The sequence below is a fragment of the Bombyx mandarina genome, chromosome 25, assembly GCF_030267445.1.
Source record: "Bombyx mandarina strain Sakado chromosome 25, ASM3026744v2".
In the NCBI taxonomy this organism is placed as follows: domain Eukaryota; kingdom Metazoa; phylum Arthropoda; class Insecta; order Lepidoptera; family Bombycidae; genus Bombyx; species Bombyx mandarina.
In genome coordinates, this window is record NC_143231.1 from 4,707,646 (window position 1) to 4,729,749 (window position 22,104).

The 22,104-nt window shown below is 38.2% G+C and overlaps 1 protein-coding gene across 2 annotated transcripts; it reads right to left on the bottom strand.

Moving 5' to 3' along the window:
• Nucleotides 1–1,416: 1,416 nt before the first annotated feature.
• On the bottom strand, nucleotides 1,417–18,907 carry FBXO11 (F-box protein 11). 2 transcript variants are annotated; one of them, XM_028175522.2, is made up of 15 exons: nucleotides 18,503–18,684; nucleotides 17,202–17,386; nucleotides 16,220–16,457; nucleotides 12,662–12,829; nucleotides 11,966–12,170; nucleotides 8,745–9,006; nucleotides 7,843–8,067; nucleotides 7,516–7,760; nucleotides 7,069–7,395; nucleotides 6,752–6,946; nucleotides 5,682–5,987; nucleotides 4,698–4,878; nucleotides 4,141–4,288; nucleotides 3,333–3,431; nucleotides 1,417–2,457 (listed from the first exon to the last, which is right to left on the bottom strand). In XM_028175522.2, the coding sequence occupies exons 2-15, from the start codon at nucleotides 17,263–17,265 to the stop codon at nucleotides 2,328–2,330; spliced, it is 2,793 nt and encodes a 930-aa protein (XP_028031323.2). In that variant the 5' UTR covers nucleotides 17,266–17,386; nucleotides 18,503–18,684; the 3' UTR covers nucleotides 1,417–2,327. The 2 variants fall into 2 exon arrangements, with proteins under 2 accessions (XP_028031323.2, XP_028031322.2); XM_028175521.2 differs by lacking the exon at nucleotides 17,202–17,386 and having other exon boundaries at nucleotides 18,503–18,907.
• Between the last annotated feature and the right edge of the window lie 3,197 nt (nucleotides 18,908–22,104).

Sequence of the window (22,104 nt, forward strand, 5' to 3'; positions counted from 1 at the left end):
TGCCCGGCTTGTGTATGCCGATAACGTCAGCTTCTTTCCACGCCGCGGGAAAGATGCAGTTCGTCATAGCAGCATTTAAAATGGTGGCCAACATCGTTATCACTTGGGCTGGTAACAATTTAAGCGCGCGGTTGCGGATGCCGTCGGAGCCGGGAGCTTTCCGTGGTTGTAGGCTATCGATCGCCTCCTTAACCTCGGAAGTGGTAATGGTGGGTAACGCGTCCGAGGGCGGCAGGGAAGCTCTGCGCTCGACCTCCCTGTCGACGAACTCGGTGTGTTCGGGGTCCGCGTGTTGAGTGCTGGTGGTGCACTGCTCTTGCAGTGCATCGGCCAGCAACTCTGCCTTGTCATCGTCATCGTAAGCCAGTGATTGGCCTGAGGGGCGTACGAGAGGCGGCATAGTGGCTATAGTTTCGGACTTGAGGGTCCTAGCTAGTCGCCAGTATGCTTGGTGAGTGGGCGCGAGTTCTTTTAAATAACTATCCCAGTTTTCGTTTCGGGCGTCGCTTAGGCGGGATTTGACCTCCCGCTGTAAGCGACGCATCCGAGTCCGGTTTGAATCCGTGGGATATCGATCGTAGGCCCGGATTGCCGCGTTTCTGACTCTTACGAGGTCCCTAAGTTCGGGGGAAAGTCTGATGCGGTGGAAGCAGTCCTCCACATCGACTTGTTTTGAAGATCTTATGACCGCCGTCGAGACGTGATCAGTGAAGATGTTTATGGATTCGACTGTGTCCTCGGGGGATGGGGTTGAATCCGGGCCGCAGAGGAGGATTGGTGGAGCGGTGTCAGCTAAGCACGTGCCCAGCTTCTTCCAATCCACCATGGTCCTCGTATCTGGTTCGCGGTTAAGTGGGCGACCGAACTGCATGACGACAGGTCGGTGGTCTGAGTCGAGTTCTGACATTGCCTCGATGGAGCGCAAGCGCAGAGTTACGTTCCTCAGCAGTGCCAGATCTATTGTGCTTGGACGACGCGCGGCGTTGTACGGATTGCACGTGGGGGTCGGGGGGTTGAATATCTCGAATGTGAGGTCGTCTATGAACGCGTCGAGACGCCTACCGTTCACATTCGTGCGATGGCAGTTCCACCTAGTGTGGTGGCAATTTAAATCGCCTGCCAGGATGACCGCGTCCCCCATACCGAGCAGTGTCTCGAGGTCACTGCTCAGGAGGGGTTTGTCAGGGGGGAGATAAACGGATGCGATGACGATCGGCTGGTGGATATTGTCATCTTCTCTTGAAGACATCCAGAGAAGCACTATCACGCCCGGAATGAGGCAGCTTATTTATATTCCATAACCGTGGTGAATGGTTTGTCATAACAGCTAGAGGTATGTCGAGGGGTATGACGCAAAACTCCGCAAAAGTGGTACAGGTGGTGGTGGTGGACAAGGGTTTCCAACAAACAAAATAGAAACAGACAAAATACATATATTTAAATAACAAAATATTTTTTTCTTTTACGTCTTCTCCCGAAACGGGTTATTACGTCATTTACGTCAATGGGTACGTTTTTATGAACGTGGAGAAGTGCCAGTCCGGTTAGGCGATCTTCAACCATTGAAGATCTTAGCCACGATTTAAGTCTGCGCAACGTAGAGAAAGACCTAGACGTTACGTTGTAGACAAGCGCGCGCGAGTGTGGCGCGGTAAAATTCAAATTTTCAATGCGTTCGTTCCCAAACATTTGCCATCATACAAAGTTATTATATTATATTAAATTAATTAAGGAGCAATATAAGGAGCAACAATATATTGTGTCCTAAAATCATTATGTTCAATATGTGGTCCACCTAGGGACCAGCTCAGGGGGGGGTCATGACCCCCATGACCCCCCCCCTGGATCCGCCCTTGGCCCCAACAAATAATACAGTATATCGTCGTCAATAGATAAAATTTACAGTTTATATCGATGAATGTTCAGCCGTCCTGACAGCGAGTCGCCATTCAGATTGTAATAATATGGGAATAATATTTTTCCGGTGATAACAAAATAATTATAAAACATCGACGATTATCCAAACTAGTCGATATTACGTACCTCACTACCAGTTAATTTTATAAAATGAATAGCATTATTCTAAACGTGATATCTTGATCTAACGGTACGATTACAATTTGGGAATGCAACGATACTACTACTCGATGAAACAGTTTTAAGTACCGACGATTACAAAATTTACTACACATAGAGACAGCGACAACGTTCGAAACGCGATTACGAATATAGACAAACGGCCGGACAGATCGGCGACTTCCCGTAGGAACGTACATCTAGGAAGTTTTAGGTAATAAAAAATAGTAGTGCGGGTTGCGGCGGCGACATCAGTTGACCATCAGCGTGTGCGACTCCATGGGTGCGGCCGAGTCGTACAGCGTGTCCGTGTCCTGCGTGGGCTCGCCCTGCAGCTGGCACTGGTTGGACAGCGTGCCCGCGCCGCAGTCGCAGAAGAACCTTGGACAGACAACATAAACTTTATACTAAATCGTACAATGTACGTTTGTGGGTGCGTTTGGTTTGAAGGGTGGGGCAGCCGTTGTAACTATACTGAGACCTTACAACTGATATCTCAAGGTGGGTGGCGCATTTACGTTGTAGATGTCTATGGGCTCCAGTAACCACTTAACACCAGGTGGGTTGTGAGCTCTTCCACCCATCTAAGCAATAAAAAATAAAAACTTTATACTAAATCGTACAATGTATTTAAGGTATCTCGAAAATTACTTAAGTTTTCTATCCCAATAGATTTATTTATTGGTGCCAAGACCTTTTGTGAGTCCGCACAGGTAGGTACCACCACCCTGCCTATTTCTGCCGTGAAGCAGTAACGCGTTTCGGTTTGACGGGTGGAGCAGCTGTTGTAACTATACTGAGATCTCGTATCTCAAGTTGGATGGGGTCAAAAATAAAACTGAAATATATGAATTACTTTATTCATGAAATGGTCGTTTTTTTTTTGTTATTGTATCCCTTTCTTTTTTCTTTGAATTTACTCTTAGAAACTAATACTTAACTATTCATCCATACTACCTGGAGCCACTGCGGTCATCCACAGTGCGTTTACAGAGGTCTTTTTTGCCACGTAGCATCCGGCTATGAAATGAGCTCCCCCCCACGGTGTTTCCCGAGCGCTATGACATGACCTTCTTCAAACAAGGCTTGTGGAGAGTATTAAGCGGTAGGCAGCGGCTTGGTTCTGCCCCTGGCATTGCTGAAGTCCATGGGCGATGGTAACCACTCACCATCAGGTGGGCCGTATGCTCGTCCGCCTACAAGGGCAATAAAAAAAAAACCTAGATTTGTATGTATAGATCTATAGATAGACCTACCTGTCATGACGAATAAATTCGACGTCATGACCGGAATGGCACGTTTTGATGCAGTTCATGCAGATTGCATTGCGGTCTGTCGTATTGCACGTCTGGCACCTAAAAAAATATACAAAATAAGTTGACACAGCTTAAAGGACTGATATCTACGGCATCTACGACAACAACAAAAAAACATCAGTGTCGTAACGGTTGTTCTATTCGAAAAATCTGTATTACCACACATATCATCTTCGTGCGTTCGGTTTGAAGGGTGGGGCAGCCGTTGTGACTATACTGAGACCTTAGAACTATATCTCAAGGTGTGTGGCGCATTTACGTTGTAGGTCTCTATGGGCTCCAGTAACCACTTAACACCAGGTGGGCTGTGAGCTCGTACACACATCTAAGCAATAAAAAAAAAAAGTCTTTAAGATATATATCTTCATCATTTTCCAAAGTCCCTCTATTAAATTCCAGATCCAAACCGGCGCTGGTGAGTACCATTATATCGCTATTTCTGTCGCAAAGTAATCTAAACATTCAGTTTTAAAATGTCGAACAGCTGTTGTACTAATGCACGAGACATTTCGGTCTAATCTAAGATGCGGAATCTAAGAAGCAGCATTCAAATTGAGTTGTAAGATTGTCTGGCAATTTTAACTACTAAAAATTGCTAACTTACATTGAATTATGGAAAATGATGTTTATATTATAACTGATAGACACAGTTCGATTGCACTTAATGCTCATGAACTATTATATAATTTAGTGACCTACAAGAAAGAGTTTAATGAAAAATTCATCCAGAGACCATGATTTTTCTTACCTATAGAAATCGTGCATCGGAAAGGAAGTATAAGAAGAGATTTTGTAGAGACACTGTCCACCGCCGACAGCCTTTTCAACGGCGTCTTGGTTGCTGAATATCTTATTTCCCCTAACTAAAGGAGTAACGCCAGAAGCCAGACACAGACCTGCAAATTACAATTTTACATCAGTCTTCTTAACATTTAATGATATTCTTTAAAGATATATTTTATGTCAATTGAACAATATTTTAACTGTAATGGTAATTATTACAGAATAGAAAAAACCTCAATTGCGCTAAAACATTTTCTACCAACATACAAGTTCGAAATAACAACATTCAGAATCAGTTTACAGAGTAATGCACCCCATTAAATGGAAAGCATTTCCTTTCATATTTTTTCTACAGAACTACATCTAATTTGCTTCAACTATTTTGAAAATTTCTTGCACATTTCACATGGCAAGAGCGCAAACTTACAAAATAATGTATAATAAAGCCCATTTACAATTTCTCAAAGGACAATTTCAAAAAAGGACAAAGCATTAAGTATACAAGAATATAAAAGAAATTACCTCCGAATCTGTTATTAAATATCTGATTATGTTCTAGGGTGGCGGTTGCATTATTAGTAATCTCGACACCGGCGGCCAGTCCGTCAAAGATCCTGTTCCGACGTAATACTGGATGGCTCTGCGTTGAGATCAGGACGCCTGCTTGCGCGTTGTGAAATATGTCATTCTCTTCTAACACTCCCTGTAAACAAATAGCTTATTTTTGTAAGATACTACTACTTCACAACTAGGATATATAGCAAATTTGTTGTTAAATATGTAATATTTAATTGTATAATATTTAATTGTAATGAGAATAAAAATAAAATTTTAATTTTGTATGAGTGAACGAGCTCACGTTAAATAGTAACCAAAGCCAATTAATTAATCACCAACTATGGAGGAAATTTCAATATAATTACTGACACCCACAACTTATTTATGTTATGTATTACATCTCTGCATTGAAGGTTACACTATAAAAATCTAATTAAAAAAAAATTTGGCCAACAAACAAAGGAGAAAATGATGGTGTTCAACTGTTTCGTGTTTGCCTATTTATAGATAGATATTATGTATGTTTATAAATACATAGACGATTAGATTAAAGTTAAGTACTAAGTTACCAGTTGTAAAGATTGTAAGATCAGAAACAGATCAATATCTATTAGGTTATTTTAAGGTTAAGTCTGCTGATGGTTGGGACTTTTATATTTATTGCTGCAAACTGTTATACTTCAAATTTGTGTTTGATTAATTGATTAAAATCAATTCAATCAAGGGATATGTTATTGAAAACAATAACGCCCTTCCATCATTTGCTTTTTTATTTTATTTAAAGGACCAAATTGTCTAATTTATTACAACTGAATCTAAATTTGTCTGATTAAGATTCAATTCATGATGCTAAAATCAGATTTTAATCTTGAATATTCTACAAAAATTATATATCGTGTTTTTAAAATTTACAAAACATAAACTAAATATCTCTATTAATAATCTCACCTTCCCACCATTAAAAATACAAATGCCCCCGTCACGTCCGTCGAAGATCTTATTCCTCTTGAGCGTTGGGTTTGAATCAGTCTTAATCCATACACCGGCCATCGCATTATCGAATATCTCGTTCTGCTCCAACAATCCGAGGCCCCCGTTGTATACAAGTACACCACCATTCTGACCACCCCAAATTTTGTTTCCTCTGATAACAGGGTTGCTGCCTGTCCTAATCTGAACTCCAGAGTATAGGTGGTTGAATATGTCATTGTCTTCTAATTTGCCGTGACCATTGTCATAGAAGTATACACCAACCTAGTAATGAAGTGGTTATATAAAATAGATCAACTGTTCTTATATTTCCGTATATTATTTTCACAAAAAAAAAAACAATTACACTAAACAATAACAGGTTTATTTTATATTAGAGTAGAGAATACTGTCCTGTCTGTGACTCACTTAATTTCTGTGATCCATATTTTGTTGAAAATATGCTATAATAACTATTACAAACAACCATAATAACAAATTGAACTTAATTGGATTCAAACTACCGACATATTCATTAATGTATATAAGTATTTTTATTGAAATAAATACAACATATGGGTATGAACTTGCACTCATTCTTAAATCATATACAAATTTATTCTTCAGCACAACACAACTTTTGGTATAGTAAATACCCCCAGAATTCTAAATACTTTTTACACTAAAGGTAATTTTATTTTTAAAACTTTTTAATGGGTATGTTTTAAGTTATTTTATGTATTCCATTTTATAGATTGTTGACAGCAGTGGTAAGATGCCTAAAACATTCATGACTTACTACAGCAAAATTTTTGAAAATGTAAAATTTAGTTTTACTACATGATGGTATTCTTTTAATGTGGAACTTTATCATGAACATGTTATGTACATATTTATATAGATACATTAGTACCTGGTGCTACATTTTAATTTTAGCATAAATACATCACTAACTATGAAATACACCTGACATCTTACATGTCAGAGCAAGGACTTTTGTAATAATATTGTAGTGAAGCCAAAGCACTATATAACGCAAATAATCAGACCTGTTTTCCTGAATGTATACGGTTGCGGCGCAGAACAGGTGTGGAACCAGTAGTTATCCAAACACCAGCTAATGTGTTGGCATAAACTTCATTCTCTTCAATGAGTCCTTGACCTTTTTCATGTACGTATATACCTCCATGCTGCCCGTGATGAATCTTATTATGTCTCACAATAGGATCACTGTTTGTGCGTATCTGGAATAATTCATTATTGTATTATAACATGTTGAGTATTCTTGTCGGTGTATAACTTAAAAGTTAAATTAATTAATTTAAGTGTCAAGAAGATTCAAAATTAAAACATCTAATGAGCTCACCTGTATACCAGCAAGAGCATTTCCATATATATTATTATGTTCAATGAGACCTCGTCCTTCGCCAAATATGTACACGCCTCCTTGATGCCCGTTATATATTTCATTACGCCGTATGGTGGGGTTGCTGTTGGACGTTATCCATACGCCGGCAAAGTTATTCGAATGTATCTTGTTATCAATAAATTGGCCTAAACCAGATTCGTGCACGTAAATACCACCAGTTTGACCGTGGTGGATCTCGCAGTGCACTACGGTGGGGTTCGCGCCGGCCTTCACTTCGAAACCGGCGATTCTATTGTTGTGAATATCGTTGGCTTCAAAGTAACCCTGTAAATGTTGTTTTTTATATACTATAATGGCACATTATTAACTTATGATTAATAACTTATTTAGTTAACATTTTGAGCACACATGAAAAGCTGAAAAGCCTTATAAAATGGTCCTTACCAATCCATTCTCGAACGTAAATATACCGACGTCACGTCCGTGATGTATATGGTTACGACGCATAATAGGGTTGGCAAAATTTTTGACCCATATGCCAGCAAGGGCGTTTCTTGAGATTTCATTATCCTGATAAGCGCCTTGCGCGTAGTCTGTGACATAGAGGCCAACGTTCTCGCAGTCACTAATGTCACAGTGCTTGATTACGGGATTCGCGCCGGCACCGCTAACGCACACTGCTGCACCCACTGGAGAAGACGATTCATTTTATATATTTTTATGGTCACAAACTAGTTCCCAAAATAGATTTCTTAATCACAATGTACTAACCAACACTAGCGCTCCTGATAATACAGTGATCGATTGTGGGTGAACAGTTATCTGAGACCTCGAGACAGAAGTGCTTATGATGCTGCATGGTACTTGTTGCATCAGGTGAGAACTTGAGAGTCATGTGTCCGGCATAAGCCCGAGTCGCTCCCTCCGCAAACGTCAGCGTCGATTCCGCTTCACGCTCAAGTACTACAGATTCCGCTACATTGCCCGTCGCACAACCTAAAAGTTTAAATTAGACTCACTGAATTTAAATTGTAATGGATTCGAGTTATAACATGAATACTAGCGGTAGTTTGTCTTGTTAAAAGTAGAACAAATTTCCAAAATCAATTAGGCTTGCATTTGAAGAATTATTTTCACCATTCTACAAGGAATGCATTAAGCAATTGACACATGCAGATTCAATTCATGTTGTCTATTGTGTTATTATTGTGGTTATTGTCAACTGTTTAACATCACATGTTTACTTAAACTGATACATTTTAGGTATTGATTTATGGTCAAATTAAAAAAATTATAATAGTCTCCTCCTCTAAATTGTCTGTCCTGCAATGTATTTGCAACGCTTTGCATGCAATCTATCGTGTTATGATGGTATGATATAAAATTAACGCAAGTAAATAAAAACACCCTTGTCAACTTTGTAGTTTTTATTATTGCATAGATGGGTGGATGAGCTCACAGCCCACCTGGTGTTAAGTGGTTACTAGAGCCCATAGATAATAGAAATAAGTTGTAAAGTTTCAGTTAGTTACAACAGCTGCCCCACCCTTTAAACCGGAACGCATTACTGTTTCATGGTTCAAATAGGCAGGGTGGTGATATCCATGCCGACTCACAAGAGGTCCTACCACCAGTTTAATCACAAGTATGCAAATAGGAAGCTTGTAACTCACCGATAAGCTGCACATCAGAATCAATAGCAAGACATTCCTCTTGATATAGTCCAGCGTGTATGAAGACTAGCGCCGGTTGGTGGGTTGGTTGCGGGCGGCGACACGTACAAGCGCCAGTGGGGTTGCACGAGCACACGTTACTGTTGCTAGTGTTGGTCGTGCTTGCGGCACTACTGCTAGAGCTGCTCGTGGTGGGGCCCGCGGTATTCGTACTAGCGGTTACACTGCTGCCTGTCCGCTCCTCCACGAATTCCAGTGCAGTCTGTTTTAAATAATTTCAGTTCACTTATTTTGCGTTTTCCTTTTATTTGCATTAGATAGGTGATTTAACTCAACGCTCATCTAGTGTTAAGTTACCAAATCCCCTAGAAACCTTTTTTTTTTGTTGTTGAGGGATTATTAGTGATCTGGAGACCTTTTCAATTTCAAGAAAGGCTTAGCAAAGGCTCAGCCAAGACGGGTAACAGCTGCCTGAACACCTTTTTTTTATTGCCCCTGTAGGCAGACGAACATACGGCCCACCTGATGATGAGTGGTTACCGTCGCCCATGGACATCAGCAATGCTAGGGGCAGAGCCAAGCCGCTGCCTACCGCCTCCAAAGGCGACCTAACAACTCAAGAGCAATAAATCTACTACCGAGCCGGAATCGCGACCCGCTAAGAAGATCCGGCGAGAAACTCAGAGGGCTGATGTTTAGATTAGGTTACACGTCGAACTCTTTATTACCGAGTTTGCCGAGTACGGTTACCGGAATCTATATGCCTGCTCCTAGTGTTAGAGCTAAAGGCGTCTAATGCAAAGGTTATTGGATCTAATAGACCCGTAACGACGTGTCGAGGGCGTCAATGGTGATTGGCTCCTGCGTGATCAGGATTCAAGTCTTTAGAAATCACATCGCCGCCGGAATGCCGTCATCCACCTTGAACCATGAGATCGAATTCCTTTTTTGTATTGTATGATGGTTCCCCAATACTTGAAACTAGAACGAATGAAGAATTTGCTGTCTACCATGTATGTATCTACAAGGGTGGGCTTATAACACTCGCGGTAATCGATTAAATTCTCAATTTTTTATAAATTTGTGTTTACAAAACGTTATTTACTCCTTCATTGTGAAATTATTCGTTAACTGTTATGTCACCACTTCCTTGAAAAAAAATTGGATTTCAACCAGATAAAATTTTGCAAATATATATTACAACCTGGATCATTATTATGTTATTTTTTATTACACTATGTACATTGACAGACTTAATACCCAAAATTATGCAAAGAAAATCATGGTATTATGATAAGAATGCATATCCTATGCCCAACTTTGTATTATTGTAAATGATATGATGACTGAGCACTACTGAGTATATTTGTTATAATAAATGAGTGTTCACTGGTGCATAAGTTTAAGTTTTCATAGTTACTGCACCAACAGATATAACTAGTCAGGTCATAAGTATTGTCACACAGTAAAAACTTTTCTTATAGAATGCTGGCCACAAAAAAGTTTATTGAATTCGAATTTCGAATTGTTCATGAAAATAAAAATGTATACTTTTAGAATTTTACTCATTTTTAAATATGGAGTGGACGCTTAAAGAAGACCGTGTTGCAGTTATTGCGTTGCATCGTTGCGGTTACGCGCCAATTCAAATTTTTAACATACTGAAAAATTTGAATATAACCAAAAGATTCGTTTATCGTACCATCAAACGATACAATGAAGACTCTAGTGTAGATGACAGGTCAAGAAGTGGTCGCCCTCGGTCTGTTAGGACTCCAGCAGTGATAAAAGCTGTGAAGGCGCGAATTCAAAGAAATCCCAAACGTAAGCAGAAACTGTTGGCCCTTCAGATGGGGTTAAGCAGAACCACGGTGAAAAGGGTGTTAAATGAAGACTTAAGGCTTCGGGCATATCGAAGAAAAACAGGACATCGTTTGAATGCTCGTCTAATGAAGAGATGCCGCGCTTTGTTGAAGCGGTACGCGGGAAAAAAATATCGGGAAATTCTTTTTTCGGATGAAAAAATTTTTACCGTAGAAGAGACCTACAACAAACAAAATGATAAGGTGTACGCACACAGTAGTGAAGAAGCGAGCAACCGTATTCCGCGTGTCCAACGAGGTCATTTTCCACCCTCGCTCATGGTATGGTTGGGAGTTTCTTATTGGGGCTTAACAGAGGTACATTTTTGTGAGAAAGGTGTAAAAACGAATGCAGTTGTGTATCAAAATACAGTCCTGACGAACCTTGTGGAACCTGTTTCTCATACCATGTTCAATAACAGGCACTGGGTATTCCAACAAGATTCGGCGCCAGCTCATAGAGCGAAGAGCACACAAGACTGGCTGGCGGCGCGTGAAATCGACTTCATCCGGCACGAAGACTGGCCCTCCTCCAGTCCAGATTTGAATCCGTTAGATTACAAGATATGGCAACACTTGGAGGAAAAGGCGTGCTCAAAGCCTCGTCCAAATTTGGAGTCACTCAAGACATCCTTGATTAAGGCAGCCGCCGATATTAACATGGACCTCGTTCGTGCTGGGATAGACGACTGGCCGCGCAGATTGAAGGCCTGTATTCAAAATCACGGAGGTCATTTTGAATAAACTTTAGTGTCATAAGAATCTATGTTTTGTTAAGTTCATTTTGGTATATGAATGGTTACATAATGAATAAACTTGTTTCAATTATTTTACATTAAACATGTGACAGAATTTATGACCTGACTAGGTACAAATTAACTGGTCAGTTATGGAGGAGAGCGGACGAGTTACATAAGCTCTTATTTTTCGCCGGAAACTTTATTGGAAATAAAACCGTAGGACACGTCTAATTTAAAATACATTATAAATCATCAATTAAAACTACTAAAGATTTATTTTTTCCTTCGAAAGCAGGATGTAAACTGTTCTATTTACTATAAGTTTTGTACAATTAGCTTTGAAAATTATGTGATAGTTTTTTTTTTATTGCCTAGGTTTGTGGATGAGCTCACAGCCCACCTGGTGTTAAATGGTTACTGGAACCCATAGACATCTACAACGTAAATGCGCCACACACCTTGAGATATAAGTTCTAAGGTCTCAGTATAGTTACAACGGCTACCCCGCCCTTCAAACCGAAACGCATTACTGCTTCACGACAGAAATAGGCGGGGCGGTGGTAGCTACCCGTGCGGACTCACAAGAGGTCCTACCACCAGTAATTAAAATTAAACTCACCCTGATTGTATTAAAATGCCTGATACGCGAATCCTTCTTTAGACGAAAGCTAGGGCGGACATGTATGCCATAGTATAGCTGACGAAAGCTCTCCTTCCATGGGTTGTCTGCGTCGCACTCATCAGGCGCTACAAACTCAAACTGGCACGGTGCTGGGTGCATCAGTGGAGTGTCATACTCAAACACAGACTGATATAAACTTTTCCTGAACGAAAACATGCACTCATTTAGAAAGTTTTGAAGTCAAAGTCTTTAAAAGCATTACTGTGAAACTATGTAAATAAATTTTTTCAGAGCATCAACATAAATGATGGTGGTACCAACACTTTCACATTGTTCTATCAAAATCAAATACTATAAGATATATTTTTATCAAATGCATATTCTTAAGCTGTTTGTATCAGTTTATCTGGGTCATCATTATTGTAAACAGATGCTATAAACGTAGATAACCCAAATAAATATAACATGTAGTTTTTTGTTCAAAATATCTACTGTCAACTACAGTGAGTTATATCTGTAGATTCTGCTATAATTTATTGTTTTGTTTACAATGAAACAGTGTTTGGTGTCACATGATAGTATAAAGTATAAAGTTTTTCTTGCCATCAATCTTCAAGCAGAAGACTCAATTGTTTTATAAAATTTCTTCCAATATGGTAAAAACAAACTATTTAGTTTTCCAGTGGAACTTACCATAGCTCAGTATCATTCGCGATTGTATTAAATCTCTTGCAGACTTGAGCGACACGGCACAGGTCGCGTTCAGTCAAGTATGACAGGATACAGAGCAACACTTCATCCGGCAGCTCATACTGCAAGTACTGCGAGACATTGCACACGTCCACGCCTTGAGAGAGTGATCTGTGACCATAAATAAAACATTTTGAAACATCTTTTTCTAAGCTATGCAATGAAACTAAAAGTTTTTTATCCTGTGCTTTTACAAGTCAATCTGGATAAGTCAATTTAAATACCTACAGTGATAAATTAGTTTTGAGAATGAGTAAGCAGTGTCGAGTCAGCTCATACTACCTATCTCTTTCCGTTGATGTCATAAAAGGTGTCCAAGGATTCTCCATGCTGAAGCATTTACTAGTACTACAATCACCTTTGAAGTCAGCTGGCCTAAAGGATAAGACATCCAGTGCATTCGTACCTAGTGATGCATCAGTGTTCGAATCTGGTAGGCCGGTGCCAATTTTTCTAATGAGATACGAATTTAACAAAAGTTCACGATTGACTTCCATGTTGAAGGAATAACATTATAATTTGCGTAATTACTGGTGGTAGGACCTTTTGTGAGTCCGCACGGGTGGTACCACCACCCCGCCTATATCTGCCGTGAAGCAGTAATGCGTTTCGGTCTGAATGGTGGGGCAGCCGTTGTAACTATACTTGAGACCTTAGAACTTATATCTCAAGGTGGGTGGCGCATTTACGTTGTGGATGTCTATGGGCTCCAGTAACCACTAACACCAGGTGGGATGTGAGCTCGTCCACACATCTAAGTAATAAAAAATAAAAAACCAACCCAAACAGTAGTTAGGCACGAATGAATGGCAGGGTGTATTTTATGGTGACACAGGTAGGTATCACTATCCTGCTTATTTTTGCCATCATGGGTGCTGTTTTGAAGGGTGGGACAACCATTACCATTACAAAATACCATTGAGACCACAATCGCACTCATGTCTTTAGGTAGTCACGACGATTGTGTGCCACATGAGTCACATTGTTTTTCAACTTTATAAAGCATAATAATATGGTTCCTAATAAATTGCTTTTTTTTTTCATTGCAGTAGAGATGATCAATAATTTTAAAATGGCGAATATACCAAAAAGGTTTAATAAGTGGCAGTGAGTTGAAACAACAAATAAATGCATCACATACATTTTATGAGTCACAAATATTTTAGCAAAATTTTAATATTTTTCTATTTTTATTAAAACTATTGCTAATGTTTCGAAACCTTAAATTTTCGTGGTTATGGATGACTATCATTTATTGTTTTAAACTTTTTTTTAGCATGAAATATTCTTCTTCTTCTTTGGGGTTGGCACAGCGATTTTTTTATTCCATTTGCTTCTATCAGCCATCATCTCAACAACCTCTCTCTCTATCTCATATCGTCATTCACACACTCCATCCACGTCTTCTTCGGTCGACCTCTTCCTCCTCTACCTTGCTCTACCATTTCCATATATCTCCTAGTCACATGCATTTCATGTCTACGCATCACATGTCCATACTACGCTAACCGTCCGTTGTTTAATTTGTCAATCACCGGAGCTACTTTCACACTTCCTCTGATATACTCATTCCTTCTCAACATTCGCATCTCGGCCGCATGCACTTTCCTCTTTCATGGTTTACTTTCGTAGCACGACAGGTCTAATGATCGTTTTGTAAATTTTACTGCGAAGAAGGACCCCTTTGTCATGGCGCCGCAATTCCAAGGAGTATCCCTGCAACCTTCCGAGAGTATCGGGATACTTGGGGTCGACATTTCGAGCGATGTCCAATTTCGGAGTAATTTGGAAGGCAAAGCCAAGTTGGCGTCCAAAATGCTGGGAGTCCTGAACAGAGCGAAGCGGTACTTCACGCCTGGACAAAGACTTGGTCTATAAAGCATAAGTCCGGCCTCGCGTGGAGTACTGCTCCCATCTCTGGGCCGGGGCTCCCAAATACCAGCTTCTTCCATTTGACTCCATACAGAAGAGAGCCGTTTGGATTGTCGATAATCCCATTCTCACGGATCGTTTGGAGCCTCTGGGTCTGCGGAGGGACTTCGGTTCCCTCTGTATTTTGTACCGCATGTTCCATGGGGAGTGCTCTGAGGAATTGTTCGAGATGATACCAACGTCTCGTTTTTACCATCGCACCGCCCGCCACCGGAGTAGAGTTCATCCATACTACCTGGAGCCACTGCGGTCATCCACAGTGCGTTTCCAGAGATCTTTTTTGCCACGTACCATCCGGCTATGGAATGAGCTCCCCTCCACGGTGTTTCCCGAGCGCTATGACATGTCCTTCTTCAAACGAGGCTTGTGGAGAGTATTAAGCGGCTTGGCTCTGCCCCTGGCATTGCTGAAGTCCATGGGCGACGGTAACCACTCACCATCAGGTGGGCCGTATGCTCGTCTGCCTACAGAGGCAATAAAAAAAAAAAATCCCTTTCAGCCTAAGGGTCATTCTACGATCGCATGCTGTTGCAGAGACCCGTCGTCATTTCACCCAACTAACGTTTATTAGGCATGAAAGAATAACGCCTTCGTTAATTAGTTATAGAAGAGTAAATAAATATAAAAAAAACCTTACTTCAAATAAGGAACCTATACTTTTTTAAATGGTTTGGTCTACTTTCTGCTAACTACTGTTTCTTTAAGAATATGATGATTTCATCTATATATATGATACTAGTGGACTCGACAGACGTTGTCCGGCATACACAAAATTAATGAAATAAATTAATGAATGCATACACAAAAATTCATTCAAGTCAATCCAGCCATTTAGAAGGAGTTCAGTAACATCTACACATACAGTAGAATTATATATATAAAGATTAATTAGTTGGTAAAATTGTAATAGCAATAGTTGATTCAAAATTCATTTATTACTAAAATCTATATATATAAAATTAAATTGCTGTTTGTTAGTCTCGCTAAAACTCGAGAACGACTGGACCGATTTGGCTAATTTTGGTCTTGAATTATTTGTGGAAGTCCAGAAAAAGTCTAAAAGGTAGATAAATATGTAAATCCTTGGAATTCAATAAAAATAACAATTTTGTTTTTCCTTTGATGTGTCCCTCGTCGAACAGATTCTTTTTGTTTGTTTTAAGTTTATTTTATACAAAAGTTTAGGTCTTTTATCGATAGAGGCACTACGAAGTTTGCCCGGTCAGCTAGTCTTCATTAAATAATGAGAAAAATAAAAATTTTAGTTTATCAAATCTTCTACTTTAAGGCACAACTGTAAAGTGAAAGTTGAGTCAGGACTTATGTAAAATAAACAATCTAAATTACATACAAATTGTTTATTATTATGTTAATTGTAGAGTTTTTTAAAAACAATGTTTCTAAGAGAAAACAAAAATTTAAACAAATATGTTCATTTTGTGAACAGAACAGTGTGTTATTTGTGGTAAGTGTAATTTATGTGGATTTTATTGTAAATGGCTTACATTTTGCTTGTAAATAATTTACAAATACCTTATAGTATTATTTAGTAATGTTTTCTTTACTCACGTTCTAGGTCTCTTCCTGGCCGGCAATGAGCAAGCACCTGAAGGTCCGGGCTCGTGATAAGCTGGCGGCGACTTACGGCGCAGGTCGTAAGGGCTATGATGGCCGGCGGTGGTGGCGGGTGCAGCAGCAGGTACGGGTGGTGCTCCGCCCCCACCGCTCGGGCCAGCACACGCGGCCGTCGCCGCCATCGCACTGCCCGTGACGTTGTTGGGTATTGGAACTGACTCACATGGTTCACCTGAAAATAGTCATTGGATCTGTTTATATGACTAATTTTTTTATTAATCATTCACTATGGTTTGTAAGCCTAAAGGAAAAATATTCATGTACTAATTAATTATATCAAAAGTTATTCTACTTGATTGAAATTATTTGTCAGTTGTTTTGTATATAACATTAGTGCAATATTCTTCACTTGAAAAAAATATGGATTTTACTCTAACCACAATTTAACTCCAAACACATTAACATGAATATCAATGTCAAATAAATCTGCTAAATCCTGATAAAGTAAGCTTGTTGTCATGAACAAACAAATTACTTATATTTAACAATTCTGTAATGTAGCTTTATGTAAAAAAAATTAAATTCCTTATTAGGGAAAATATTCATCTCTTAAATATTGATAGTTTTGTTTAATATAAATTTATAAATCACTACTGTCCTTTTAAAGTTTCGTAACTAGAAATATTTATATTTTAGAAGTAGTATGCTTTAATTGAACTAAAATTTAACTTCAGTAATGTTTCATAGGAAATGTTCAATATTTATTTCTAAGTCTTTTAATTACTTACTTCCTGTATTGATTGATAGTTTTTCTAATGAATTCTTATTGTAAAGGTCATCAATGTATAGTAGGCAGACTACTCATAGTCTTACTAGCTGTATTATAATCATTTATAAGATCAAATACTAAGTGATAGTGATTAGATTTTGATAATTGTAAACATGAACATTTTGTACTATTTCTTGTTTATTATACCTTTCTTAATAGGTTTGTTCTTCCTTCCTTTCCTTCTTGTACTTTTGTTCCGTGCTTTCGGCATTTTGTATGCCTTTTGTCAATTTTTAATGTGTAATTTAAAATTTATATAAAAGGAGACTACATCGAAAACCATTTTTTGCAGTTGGGTTATGATAATTTTGGTGTATCATTATGGCTTGCCACTGAAATGATCACCTAAATTTAAGAAAATTGATCAAAATGATTAATGTTTGTAAAGTGAGTACAAATGAAAAGTATCTTATTAGAATGAAATAGCTATCTTTGCACTTTTATGAATGGATAAAATTAGGAACATATGTAAATTAGTAATAAAGTTAAAATTTCAGATTATTCTTGAGTAATAACCTCACAGATACATGCCTTCATTTAGAAAGTAGTATTTGATTTGTTGCTAAAAATACAACCCTATCCTTGTATTGCATTATGAATATGTGAAACATAATAACTTTACATTTTAAATTAACTTTACCCCACGTTTTTTATATAGCTAGCTCAATATCTAATTAGTAACACTAATACATCTTATTTTCATTTATATTTACTTTCTTTGATTGATTCAATTACATTATCAATTGTGGTAAAATCTTACAAAGCCTATTTATTACTGCAATCAAAATTGTGATATGTAAACACGTTTAACCATATTAAACCATTTCATATAGTAATTTTGACAAACATCTAACTTTGTATAGATAAACTTTTCGTAATAAATAACACATTGAGTTATGTTCCCACAGAATTTATAAATCTATTGTAAGTACTGCTTTTATTATTCATATAACATTTAATGTTAAATACCAAAGCAATACGAAGTGAAAATTAATTGTACTGCGTTAGGCTTCAGCGAAATTGCAATAGTTTCGTAATGCAAATCGAACACGCTCCGAAGATTTAAGCATGTACAAAACAGCTGTTTCATCATACATTAAATATTTTTCATCTTGTAAATCAATACCTATAATGCGCAAAATGTCACCGAAATGCGCAGCTAATACTATCATGAAAATGGTTAGTAATGGAACTAACGATTAACACATCAATAATCTTTAACAGGAACAACGATCGACGGCACTCAACTATTTCGAATTGAATAGCGTTTTCACTTGATTTTTTCACTTCACAAACAGTCCAGAATGTTGTTTTATTTCCTTTTATATAAAGCAAATACCTTTAAATATGGAAATATTCGATTACTATTGACATTTGACCACGGCGAGAACGACAATATAAAAGCTTTAGCTAAGTCTGGGCGACTTCGGTCGACCCGGATTACTTACTCGATTGTGTCCTAGAAGGTAGTGGTATTCGATGACCGCCTTTTCTCCGCGATCTACGTACGTAAGAACGCGAAGACGAAAACGAGGCACTAGGCATTATTTCTTTTATCACTTATATTCACTAAAATTCAGGTCTAAACAAAGGAGACACCCGCACCAACACCGTCGGCCATTTTCTGTTTAGATTAGATCGAGTAGACGAAACGGGAAATGTAGATTAAGCACCATTAGCAGAACTAGGGAGACGCAAAAAACGGTTTTCAGAATAAAACAGTAAGCACTACAATAAAATTTATTGTATATTTCTATTTGAAATCATTATTTCGTTATTATTCTCAATAAATTCACACCACCCTCAAGCAACGGGCCGATTCTCAGCAAATATGGCGGATCTCGGGAGTCAATATGGCGACGACGTTTACAGCGACACCTATAACAATACTTTTCGAGCTGTAATGTTCAAAGTATTCAGACGTTTGAGCCGGTCCAGTGAATTTCTGGCTGACAATATTTGCTGACCTATTGTATTGAAACCACTTTATTTATAATAATAATAATCATTTTTACTCAATTTTCAGATTACCTGCATCATTAGCTGCTAGACAAATTAAGATAATGTGATAAATATGTTGACGAGTAGGCTTATCAATGAGAGTCCAACCTCAAATCTCCTTAATCTCTAACCTCAAATCTTAACTGACGGTAGGGCCTCTCGTAAGCACGCACAGGCAGATAGATACCACCACTCGCTTATTTTATAACTTGTGATAGGGTGTCCTGTGAGCTCGCACGGGTAGGTGGGTACCACCACCCTGCTTATTTCTATCGTAAAGCAGTAATGCGTTTCGGTTTATAGACTTTGAAGGGGAAGGGAAGGGTAGCCGTTGTACTTTTTTTCTTACTTATATGGGTAGACGAGCTCTCATACCACCTGCTATTAAGTGGTCACCGAGGCCAAAGATATCAACAACGTAAATGCTGCTACCCACGTTAAGACAAGAGTTCTAAGGTCTTAATTTTAACAGTATTGTAAAAACTGAGCTGTGAGGTCGTCCATCCAACATAGCAATAAAATAATATAAGAGCAATGGCAGTGATTAACATGTAATGTGTGATCAATATAGGCTCCAATAACACTAGTTTACAGCATCTTGTATTAATTGTGTCTCTAATTGTGGTCAGTGAGACCTTTTGTTCAGTTACTGCTTTCAAAAAGTATTGACGCAATCTTAGTGTTAAATCATTTCAGACAATATTCTGTTGTAGTAATTACACACAATTTAGGGATTCATCTATTCAGATACTTTATTAAACATATAGTTTATTTATGACCTAAAATAATATTTTAAGTGTCCAGGCACCGAGAATGAGATAGACAGCTTGCTGGGACTACTTGTACTTGGGAAAACTTTTTCATAATATTAGAATTGTACATAGTAAAAATACTATAGCTTACCATTCCACAGTTTGAACTAGTAATGAGCTTTGATCAAAGAGTATTTTTATTTTTTCCCTACCTAATCGCTGGTAGCCTAATGGGATATTCCAGCAATGCTCGGACGGGAAGGTGAGTTCATGGGTTCAACTTGAGAGAATTGGTAACACTAGAGCACACACACAAGAGCAGCGCTTCGCTGAATCTACCACTGGATCGGAATCGCACTCCATGGAGAAGATCTGGTGAGAAATTCAGTGGATACGTCTGTGGGCTCTGCTGCACGTCGAACTCTTTGTCGTATTTCACATTTGACGAGTCCGACGAAGACTGTGACCGATGCCGGTGCTTAAATTTTGAAGTGCCTAAAAATACCGAGAGGTGATCCGAGGGATCCGACGAGATACGTTTAGGGGGACGATGGCTTTGCGTTTCCTCGTCGCCTCGGTTATGTAAAACAGGAAAGCCTTTAAGAGCTCAGCGGTTAAGTTAGTGCATATTTATATCTATCTCTTAGGTTTATGGCGTTTCCTTTTAGATTTCGCCAATGTCAAGTGTATAATATAATACTCTGCTTTCTATAGCGAGCTTCGTGAACGAGCAAGGTCACAGATATTCACTAAGAATTAAGTGAGTAGCTAAGAATGTTTGATTACAGGATCTCTGTTGATTTACCTAAAACAAATAAGACGCACACAATATATATACAGGGGTTAGTTCGATAAAAGACAGACAAACTACAGCTTAATGTTATTTTGGTTAATGAATGATAATATTTATAATATTTTTAACAACTTAAAATATTCCTTTGCAAATGGAATGTCATGTCATGTTTATACACTATATAGGTCTATGCTGAAGTATGAAACCTCAATGAAGTAGGAACCTATGGAAATGAAACGTCAACCAAAATTTCGTGCCACTGTGACGTCATCTGGCCACAAAACATGGCGGCTTTAGTGCTGTACAAAAGATTTCAATGTTATCAGGTTTTATCGATAAACGTTCTTGGCTCATTTTATTTTAAATATTGTTGAGTATTATTTATTTGTAGAATTTATACTTTAATGGGAAGTAAGTAGGTATATTGTTATGTGCAAATATGATATGATTTAGATGGGTGAAATCTAAGACAAGTTCGTCCTTCGAATTTGCCAAGTAAACGATATGATGATTTTTAAAAGTTGCTACACTGATTTTATAAAGTTGTCGTTTGTCGCAAAACACAAAGATATGGCGTAGTTCAAAGCCATCAGCCCATTTCTAGCATGCTAAATGTTATCGTATTTTGAGTACGTGTTTTTCTTAGACTATTACAATCTATTTTAATTGTTTTGCTGACTCTAAAGTCCGTAACATACTACCGCAGCGCACCCCAAGGAAGGTGCGCCGCACCATTTGAATCACTTTCGCCTGAGAGTGATTCAAATTTTAAACTTATCAAGGGACCGCGTGAAAAAAAAAACACCTACAGAATATTTATTCATTAATTACAAACGTCATTCCTTGTGACTTCCTCTCTAAAATCACTTAATTATTAAATATTTAACAAATTTACAATAGTGTTTTACTCACTGCGGAATAAAACTATTTTATTTAAATAGTTCCGAAGAGATTTTGTCGGTAGCCTTTTTCCCGAAATATCTAAACAGAATGTCTAAATATGTTTTGATGACATATTTTAAAGTGGTATTTATGATTAGTGTCATGATCAATAGATTCTGACCGAAAAATGGATTTTTGGATGAGGGCTCCATAATGAATTTAAATACATATAGATAATAGTTTTAGGGCATCGACTTTCTTGAGATCCTATAAAATACGTTTTAATTATTATTTTTGTATGTTTTAAGCATGATAAATTATGAAATTTTATATAATCAATCATATTAAATCGATATCAAAGTCAATAAATAATGTACAACCCAAAACAGACAGCCGAACTGACGTGACAATGACATTTGGCGCGCTAAACATGGCGGATTTTCGGCCTCATTAGACGGAGACGGAGATATTTACGTATATTCATGTTTCATTTTATGTACGCACTGAAATACTGTTATATTGTTTTCCTGCGAGTTAAAGTGCTGAGTAAGAACGAGATAGATATATGTTTATGTATGTGCCTTCAAAATGGGTGCTATTTATATAAGCAATTGTACGTATA